The following is a 10141-nucleotide window of genomic DNA, read 5'->3' as shown; positions in this document are numbered from 1 at the left end:
AGGATAATAGCATTCGTCTGGAAACCGTGGTCTTATGAGGGTCAAATGTGATGACACCTGAGAAGCTGCTTTCAAGTATGTAAAGTATCGTGTTAATCAGGGATGTCTTGGGTTCTAATAGAAACCAATAACAAACTAGCTTGGAGCAAAATGAGAGGAATTGTTTTACAAACACAGGCTGTCCCACAGAACTGAAATCCAGGGTGTTGGACCTCCTGAGCTGCAGGATCCAGAAACTGGGGAGTTTGGGGGTGCTAAGTGTTATCAGTCTTTCTAAAACCCGTGGTCTCTCTTCTCTACCCCTCTTTGAATGTCCCTTTCTTTCTTCTGACACTGCAGGCAATCTTAATCTGCATCTCCATCACACATGTGCCAAAGATAGCTTTCTTAAAACTGCTCTTTGAATTCCAAATCTACATTACCTTATTAATCTCTAATTTACAGTTTACTAATTGAAGTTTCTGAGACCTGGTTTCAAATTTTCAGGAGAGAGAATTTGGCCAAATTCGGGTCAGATAGATACAGCCTCTCCCCTCCTCTGGTCACCTTCAGAAAGAGAATGGGGGGAGTTCCCTGGCGGCCTAGTGGTTAGGATTCTGTGCTTTCACTGCCGTGACCCAGGTTCAAACCCTGGTCTGGGAACTGAGATCCTGCAAGCCACGTGGCTTGGCAAAAAAAAAAAAAAAAAAATCTAGAGAATGGGAACAATGGGATATAATCTCTCAGCAGAAGAGCCTAAGGGAGCAGACTTTCTGAGAAGGGAGGGTGGGACAATGAAGAAACAATGAGTGTTACACAGCTCAAGTGTGATGAAAAATATTGAGAACACCACACACATCCTTATTCCCACACGTTTGAAAGCTTTAATCTACTCAGGATCTGATCTGGCCATATGATTACTGGCACATTCGTAAATATGGACAGGTCTCAGAGAGCCCCGCCAACCATAGCATCCTTTTACATTATGTATCAGATTCATGTCTCCAACATTGTCTCAGTTGCCCTCTTAAGGAACATAACCTCTTATTCTTTTTTTCCTCAGGGATCCAGCTAATTTCAATGCACATACTGTCTGCATCAAATCAAAGTCTTAATCTTCCCTATTCCCCATCTCCCAAACTTTTCCCTCTGTATTAGTTCGGATTGACTATAAAATGATATAACAAATGGACCTCCAAAATATCACAGTTTAACAAAATAGAAATTCATTTTTTCTCTTGGGTCAGGTCAGGGACTCAGGTTGATGGTGGCCCTATCACCTTCAACATGTGGCTTCCAAGGTTACAGTAATATTCACCTTTACAGCCCATGGGAGGGGGAAGAGAGAAGCAGAAGGGAAGGAGTCATGTGATAGGTTTTATGCACTAGGCCTGAAAGACACATATCACTTTTGCTTACATTCTGTTGGAAAACACCTAGCACCAGGCCACATCCAACTGTAAAGGAGGCTGGGAAATTCAGAGTAGCTGGGCAGCTGTATGCCCAGTTACAATTTTGATACTGAGGAAGAAGGTGAGAATGGAATTTGGTGGACAACTAGCATTCTCTATTACATCATCTCTCTGTGTTACTTCTCTTAATTAATGGCATTATTCTCTCAAATACCCAAGCGTGAGTCCTTAAAGCCATCCTCCATTTCTCCAGCCCCCGTATCTGTTCTGACTACCTAAGCAAGCACACATTCATTCCTAGTTTTCCATTCCCTCCTCTGCAGTAGTACAGCTTAAGGCCATTGTATCTCTTGCTTGAGCAACTGCAGTCAGCCTGCAAAGTCACCTCCCCGTGTCAGCCCCTCCAGGCTCATCACACCCATCCTCTACTCTGCTGTCAGATGCCACTACCGAACACAAACATCTGATTGTCCAAGACGGCGTGGGCTTCTTAACAGTTGCCTCCGCTTCCCGTCAAGGCTGTGCGCACCACATACAAAGCATGTGCAGCTGTGCCTTCATAGCTCAGTGGCTCACACAAGACAGCCTCCTATTCTCTGTTCCAAACTCTCTTATTGTGGTCTCATGGCTTGTGCTTCTCCCCTCTTGCCTCACACCCGTACTCTGTCCAACAACCAGCTCCCTTTAGATTAAGACCATAATGGGACAGTCCACCCAGCTTTCATTCGGCTCTGTCCCTAGACACTGTCTCTCAGGGCCCAGGCTTGCTCCGGGTCAGGAGACAAGTTTGGACAGTGATCACGATATTCTTTTCACCAAACGCTCCATTGCTTACTGAATAAAACATTTTTTTTTTAGCATGTCATCCATACACCTGCCACTGTCTGATCCCATCCGCCAATTAACACCCCTGCCAATACATCTTTATAATCTTCTGGACATTTTCTCATTCTTCAAGACCTGACTCATATCACCTCCTTGAAGGCTTCCTCTTTCTCCCTCCTTTGTAGTCTATCTTTGGACCGCATTCTTCCAGGTTTTGCTTTCTGTCTCTGGAGTTTTTGTGCACATGGTGGTCTCCCCATCTAGGAGGTATACTCCCCAAAGGCAGGGACTGTGACTTCGTCATCCTTAGGCTGCTGAGAATACCGCCTAGGGGAATACCTTACCCATGGTAAGAGCGCATCATTCCACTGCTTAGAACCTCCTAATGCTTCAGTGGCTTCCCCTATCACTCAGTCATTGATAAAAACCCTCCAGAGGCCTGCGTGGCCTTGTATGAGCAGATGTTCCGGCTGCTACTCTCCCCTTGCTCCTCGAAGTTCCTTGAACACATCACAGAAGACCACACTTCGGAGCTTTTGTGTTTGCTGTTCCCTTTATCGGACACTCTCCCCAGGTATCTGCATGGCTGTTCTCTCTTGAGTCCTCGGGGCATCTCTCCAAGGCCACTTCCTCAATGAAGCCTTCCCCGACCACCACTCCAGTCCCACTGGGACCTCACGACACTCCTTCTCCCTCCCCTGCTTGTTGTTTCTCCATAGCATGTATCACTTCCTTACACAGTGTATATATTTCACTCATGTATTATTGTGTATCATGTCTCCTCTCCCCCTACTAGAGTGTAAACTTCATCCTAGTTTAAATCTGTTTGTTTACTTCTGTATCCCCAGGGCCTCGAATATCAAAGGCACTCAACAATTATTTGTTGAAAGAAAGAATAAGCAAATTAATAGAAGATGCTCAATAAATATTTATTAAATTGAATGAAAAGTGTCAGAAACAGACGAATGTGACATTTCCAAACTCTAAAAATATGTCGGTTTAGAAGAAAAGTGAAATTGAGTTAACGTTGCCTCACCATAAACATCCTGGAGGAAGGATTAACATTGTGTGCTTGTGGTGGGAGGGGCAACAGAGCAAGGAAACCTGCGCCTTCGCAGAAATTTGGGGCTGCCTGACTTCCCCCCTGAAAGGACCACACCTGGGAGGCGAGCTTGCCCTGCCGCCCCGCCGGGACACTTGGCTACCACACAGGTGTTTTCTTTTAAGTTATTTTGGTCTTCCTCTCTCTCCTCAGCTGGTGAAGGACACGCAATCTTGGGTGGCTTATGGGACACTTCTCAGCTCTAAGGAGAAAACTACCAGGAGTGAAAATGACAGCAAAAACATCACCCAGGACTAGATTCTGGGTCTTGGGCCAGCAGAGCCCGTTTTAGAGCAGTGCCAGTGGAACTTTCTGTCTTCCCCCCAGGCTCCGCCTTTACGCTGTTTATTGGAAATTCTTCTCCCCCGCTCAGTCTTTTAAAGCCGCCGCCTACTTTCCGCAGGAGGATGGCGCTCTGAGCTCCCAGTTCCCTCTTCCCCCGGGGACTCCATAGTATTTTTTCACGCTTCGTCGCTACTACAGCAGACGCCTGCCTTCTCATTATTTGCTGTGCAGATCTCCGGTGCCTTGACTGTAAACAAACCACTTTAGATCATAGCAAGGTCGGAGTAAGCACAGCCTTTCTGCTGGCAGCCAGACGTCTTAAGGTGGCGTGACTGTGACTCGTTTACTTTTCAAGATTAACAAAGCGACAAAATGGTGGTCCTACATATTAGTTGAAGAAATATTCAGGGTGTGGAGGGGATAGAAGTATTCATTTTTAACTTTTCTGTAAGATATTAATTCCACGAATAAAATCAAACATCTGTGGCAAGGTGCAATACTCTAGAATATCTCCATTTACATATATGTGGTAGTTGGTGTATTTATGCATCTGAATTGATGCTTATATATAATATAGAATTCCGGTGTAGTCTAGCAATTGTGTAAAAATTTCAACAACAATGATCTAATTTCAGGAATAGGGTATAAATTATGGTACTGAGACCTACCCTAATTTTCCTGTCCCTCTCCCCCTCTTCTCCAACTCAGCAAACTAAGTGAGGCATTCAATGTAAAAAAATAAAGAAGAGGAGACCTTTTACTTTGATCCCAGGTGAAATATTTTCTGTCAGTCAGGTAGGAAGTCCCGACCTTGAAACAACTTTTGGGCACTACCTCCCTCACTGCTCTCTGGGTCTCACCCTGCCCTTTTGGCATCTGCATTTTAGTCAAATTAGTGCCAAGGTCATACCAAAGGCCAGTGACAGCTGTATTAAAATATCAGGGACCACAGGCCACGTCAAGGAAACATCTGCAGGCAGCCCAGGTCATGAGAAGGAGCCATTTTGAATCATTTGTAGGAGAGGGACATAGGCGAATCCAGACGAAATCCCCAAACCAGTTGGGGTCATCAGGAGGGAAAGGAACAGAAAATGAACCAGCTTTCGAGTCAGGAGACCTGCCTCTAGTCTGCTACCAACTGGTTATGTGTCCCTGTACAGGAATCCTCTCGGTGTCTATTTCCTCAGTGGTAAAAAAGAGAGGGTTGAACCACAGGGTTCCCAAGGTCCCTCCCAGCTCTTACATTCTGGAGTGTATGAAGCAAGGCAGGGACACAAAGTGGACGAATAATACGTGGTTAAGAAAACAAGTTAAAAGTCAAACTCATTTGTAGCATAGACGTCCAAGAAAACTGTTGTGTACAATTGCCATTGTGTAGTGTTAGAACTGGAAATTAGTTTCCAGTAAAATGTGTAACTTTGACCCAGACCAAGATCATATACGGGGCTGGGGGGAGGCAGTTAAAGACTCTGAGCTCTGTTTCAGATATGACAGCCCTGTCCATCCTGTTTTAACGTCCATCACCTTGCTCAAGATCATATTGCTTAGGTAAATTTCAAGTTGCAAAGGGGAGCAGAGAAATGCCCAAGTAATCATATCAGACGTGAGAACACGGTGGTGGTGGTTTTATACATCACTTCACAATCCGGACTTTCCGGCTACTTTCACTCTTCGACGACCTGCAGCCCTCTGAAGGCGTCACTTGCATCTGAATGGTGTTCTGGGTGGGTTCCGAGAAGTGAGTCTGGTGGGAGAGAAAGGTGGAGGAAGGAAGGAACTGTTGTATTTGGCGACGGGACTCAGGGTGAGGAAACTGCTACAACCCGGCAAAGAATTGAAAAATACAAAGAGGAGACGAGTTCCCACACGCAGCCCGTGTCAGTGGCCTTAACTGTGACTGGGAAGCAAGAACGTGGGCCAGGGGTGTAATCTCGCCTTTTTTTTAACTAAATGTGTCTGAGACAGTTAACAAAGCTTACTGGGGACTTGGGAGACCAGTCGACTTTTTGATCTGGAAATCCTTTCTTATTTTTTACTGAGGGAGAGCTTGGGTTCAGAATACATTATAAGTGCTGCGTCTCTTCCAGGCTAATTTATAGAAAGCCGTTCGCCGTGGCTTCTCCCTTAAGCCCCATGCCCCCCCCCCCCCAGGACTAGCACAGACTTCTAGGTTAAGGGTGAGCTAACCACTGCTCACCCCCACCTAAGTAAGGCACCCAGGCCGAGGAGCTCCCCGCCTCCCGCGCTGTGCGAGCGGCTGGGGCCCCGGGGGAGAGCTCAGCTGGGGGCCGAGCTCCCACCGTCCGCCTCCGCCCCCCAGCTGCCCACCCCCGCCCCCGCCCCCATCCCTCGCTGGGCGAGTGCGGGGAAAACAAGATCGCCGGCGAGGAGCACAACCAGCTGCCGGCAACCTTCGAGCTCCCCAGCTTTCCCGGGCGAGGAGCGGGAGGTCGGGGTTCCGGAGTAGCCGCGCGCCGGCCGGCGCAGCGCCGGGACCAGAACCCGCCGCCCCGCCGGCCCCGCTGCACAGGCCCCTCCCCGGCTCCCCGGCCGTTTGGCGAGCTTGTTTGTCTTATTTTTAATTTCTCCGAGGCCAGCCGGAGCAGGTTTGCTGGCAGCCGTGCGCCTCCAGCAGTCACGCGACCAGCCCATCTCCGGGGCGCGCGCTCGGCGGCGGCGCGCTCGGGAGGCGGGGAGGCGCCGCGGCCGCCCCGGGGCCACCTTAAGGCCGCGCTCGCCAGCCTCGGCGGGGCGGCTCCCGGCGCCGCGACCAATGATCTCCTCCTCTGTTTAAATAGACTTGCGGTGTCAATCATCTTCTTCTTCGTCAGCCTCCCTTCCACCGCCATATTGGGCAACTAAAAAAAGGGGGCTCGTCTTTTCGGGGTGTTTTTCTCCCCCTCCCCTGTCCCCAGTCTCTCGCCGCTCCGGGACTCCGACGCCGGCAAGGTTTGGAGAGCCGCTCGGTCGGCGGGACCCGCGGGCTCGCAGCTGCCCGGACTCGGACTGGCTCTGCCCCCTCCTCTCTCCGCGGCGCTCCTCTCCCCTCCCCTCCCCGCCTCCCGCTCGCCAGTCCACTTGATCGGCGGGGACTCGGGGCTGCCTGGCTGGGGCTGCCCCTCGCCCCCTCCCCCAGCCCCGCGCGCTCCTGACGCTCGGGCACTTACTCGTCCGTGTTTGTTTCTCTTGGCTCGGAGGGCAGTCGCAGGGCTTATAAGAGGGGCTCGGGCTGGGTCGGGGCGTTTTGTTTTGTTCGTTTTGTTTTGCGAGAGCGCAAGAGAGGCGGTCGCCGAGCCCGGGGAGGAAGATGTCAAACGTGCGAGTGTCTAACGGGAGCCCGAGCCTGGAGCGGATGGACGCCAGACAGGCGGAGTACCCCAAGCCCTCGGCCTGCAGAAACCTCTTTGGTCCGGTCAATCACGAAGAGTTAACCCGGGACTTGGAGAAGCACTGTAGAGACATGGAAGAGGCCAGCCAGCGCAAGTGGAATTTTGATTTTCAGAATCACAAGCCCTTGGAGGGCAAATACGAGTGGCAAGAGGTGGAAAAGGGCAACTTGCCCGAGTTCTACTACAGACCCCCGCGGCCACCCAAAGGCGCCTGCAAGGTGCCGGCGCAGGAGGGCCAGGATGTCAGCGGGACCCGCCAGGCGGTGCCTTTAATTGGGTCTCAGGCAAACTCAGAGGACACGCATTTGGTAGACCAGAAGACTGATGCACCGGACAGCCAGACGGGGTTAGCAGAGCAGTGCACTGGGATAAGGAAGCGACCTGCCACAGACGGTAATGACCCTTTCAAATGAGTGAAATGTCTTTCTGTGTGTCTGTGTTAGCGGCACTGCTTTGCCTGCCTGAGGGTCTTTAAACTCACCTTTGTTTTCAGCGCATTCTGATTTAGCTTTGGAGGAGCACACTTTCTTAATCTTAGGTTTTAAATACTATTTATTTAGCTGACTGCTTGTCTGTTTATGACTTTTAAGTCAGAAGCCTGAGACTGTGTTATCTGGTAATTTTTCTAACTGAAAACATCGCGGCTCCTCCCCGCTCGCCAGTGGTAGGTATGTGACAACGTTGGGATGTTTATCAGCGGCCTCCCTCTTCGCTTTGGAGAGAGAGCTTTGGGGGCGTAGAATATACTTTCTGTTATGTGAAAACAACCTTATTTTGTGCCCTTAAAGGCCACTGGGAATGACGGATCCAGGATTGTGGGTGTAGGTGGTGGGTTTTTCGTCTCCTGATTCTTGGGTCCACTTCTGTCAGCCATTGTTTTTTCTAATAAAGATTGTTTGTGTGTGTTCTTTTTCAAATTCCCTCCTGCCCTTAGATTCCTCTCCTCAAAACAAAAGAGCAAACAGAACAGAAGAAAATGTTTCAGACGGTTCCCCGAACGCGGGTTCAGTGGAGCAGACGCCCAAGAAGCCCGGCCTCAGAAGGCGTCAAACGTAAAGTACTCGGTAGGTTGATTACTACGAGCAAAGAAGTGACCCCCGAATTGGGCTGCAGGAACTCGTGGGCTTTCAAGCCCCGGGATAACCCGATCTCAGTGGTGGCTGGCAGATTAGAGCTTGTGGGTTTTTGTTTGGTTTATATTTTGGAGGTCAAAAAAAGTAGGAATGGGGAAGACTGAGAATTAGTGTGGAGGTACTGTGATTCTTCCCAGTTTCTACGTCCTGAGATCATTTTCCTTTGAAGTACCAAATGATTAGAGCAAGGGTCCCAGGCAAGTACTTGTAACCAAGGCCCTGTGGGGAGGAAGGTCAGTACTCTGAGAGTTCCATCAGAACATGTTGGAAACAATAGGTTCTTTTTCCATCTGAACAAGAGCGGGGGTCTGCCTCCATCCCACTTCATGAGAATTCATCTTCCGGAAGACCAGGTTGACTCAGATTTTGAGCCATACGTGGAAGAATGATTTAATTCAAATAAATGATTTAATTCAAACTTTGAGGGAAAAGTGAGGCACAAATGGCTCATAGCTGGTTGTTCAAATGGTTAGAAACGTGACAAGAGAGGCATGTGGCTTCCTTTGGTTTTTATCATTTTCACAAACTCTCACTTTCCCTGTCTTCTGATAAGTTTGGGGGATGGAGAAGGAACGTGTGTATTTAAAAAAACCAAAATGGAAGGCTCAAAAATCCTAAGGTTCCGACGGAATTTCTGATAACACTGAAGTTGCAAAGCAAAAGTTAAAGTAACTGCCAGAGTAAGCAGTCCAGGAACACGTCAGCATGTGTATGCCAGTCGTGCTATAACAGGGGAATTTAGATACTTGTAGGGGAAATGGATAGTAGATATCAGGGCTGACAGGGGTAGGTGTACCCCAAACAAGGGAAGTGGAGATTTTTGCCATCTACTAAAATGTGATCAACATGAAAAGCTAATTTGAATAATTCAGCCCCCAGCTTTACGTGGATTGGTCTCCATAATGATCAAACTACATGTATTAATAGTTTGTAAACTTCTTACAGACAACGACCGTGTCCTCTTTTTTTTTTCCAAAACACCCTCATAGCCTAGCATATAAAGAGATCCTAAGAGATGTTGATATTAACTTTTAAAATCCTCATCTATAAAAATTAAAAGAAAAAGGGATGAAGGTGGGGTTCAAGTTGTTGTATTTTTAAATCAGTGTCATATATAGGATTTCATTACATACATATTTTTCAGAGCTTATACAAAACGGCGCTATTGAACTTCTCCATCACAGCTTATGTATGAAGTGGGTAAATTGGTTGAAAAAATTTTCTGAAGCAACCTTACCACCTGAAGCTCTTGTTGGTTTGTGACTTGTGGCCTAGCTCATCAGATGAGCCACAGCAAATCAGACCTACTGGATTTTCATCTGGCCCCATTCTGACATACAGAGAAGCATTTGTTAGTAAATATTGCCAGTTCAGAGAATACAGGAAATAGTAGTAAGGACCTATTCATAAACATTCGTGTGTATATTCTACATATGACTAAGACTAAAATATTTTGAGAAAAAAAAAGTGAATAGAATTTTCTTTGGATAGTCTTTTTAAGTGTGATTTCCAGTTATTTTTCAAACTTAGAAAATTTGGCTACTCTTAAGTGTTATACTTTCTGAATTTTCCTGTGTCTGTCCTTTCTCACTATCTTTGACCCCCGATTCTCTAGACCAGGGTTTCTCAACCTCTGTACTGTTGACATTTGGGGCCGAATAATTCTTTGTCGTGGGAGGCGGTCCTGCGCATTGTAGAATGTTTTGGCAGCATCCCTGACCTCTCCCAGCAGATGACAGTAGCACCCCCTCCCCACCCAGTGTGACAACCAAAAATGTCTCCAAACATTGCCAAATGTCCCCCGGGGGTGGAGGGGGAGGCAGAATTACCCACTGTTGAGAACCACTGCTCTAGACAAAAGTCCACAGCGCAGGGGAGAGTAAAAATCCAGTGAAGGAAATGTTGGATGGAGAGGACTCTCAGCACCAACTTTTAGTACGTTCTTTCTTTGCTATTGCTCAGGTATTTCCCAACAAAGACTGTAACAAAATAATTCCCGTAATATATTAGCAATGT

General features: G+C 47.9%; 1 protein-coding gene across 1 annotated transcript; it reads left to right on the top strand.

Annotated features, from left to right (window-relative positions):
• Positions 1 to 6910: 6910 nt before the first annotated feature.
• On the top strand, positions 6911 to 8048 carry CDKN1B (cyclin dependent kinase inhibitor 1B; the record flags this gene model as incomplete). Its single annotated transcript, XM_079715565.1, has 2 exons — positions 6911 to 7385; positions 7927 to 8048. 2 exons carry the CDS (start codon positions 6911 to 6913, stop codon positions 8046 to 8048), a joined length of 597 nt encoding a protein of 198 aa, XP_079571691.1.
• Positions 8049 to 10141: the final 2093 nt, after the last annotated feature.

The sequence above is a fragment of the Hyperoodon ampullatus genome (genome assembly GCF_949752795.1).
Source record: "Hyperoodon ampullatus genome assembly, chromosome: 11".
Classification (NCBI taxonomy): Eukaryota; Metazoa; Chordata; class Mammalia; order Artiodactyla; family Ziphiidae; genus Hyperoodon; species Hyperoodon ampullatus.
This window is presented reverse-complemented; position numbering and strand designations above follow the sequence as displayed.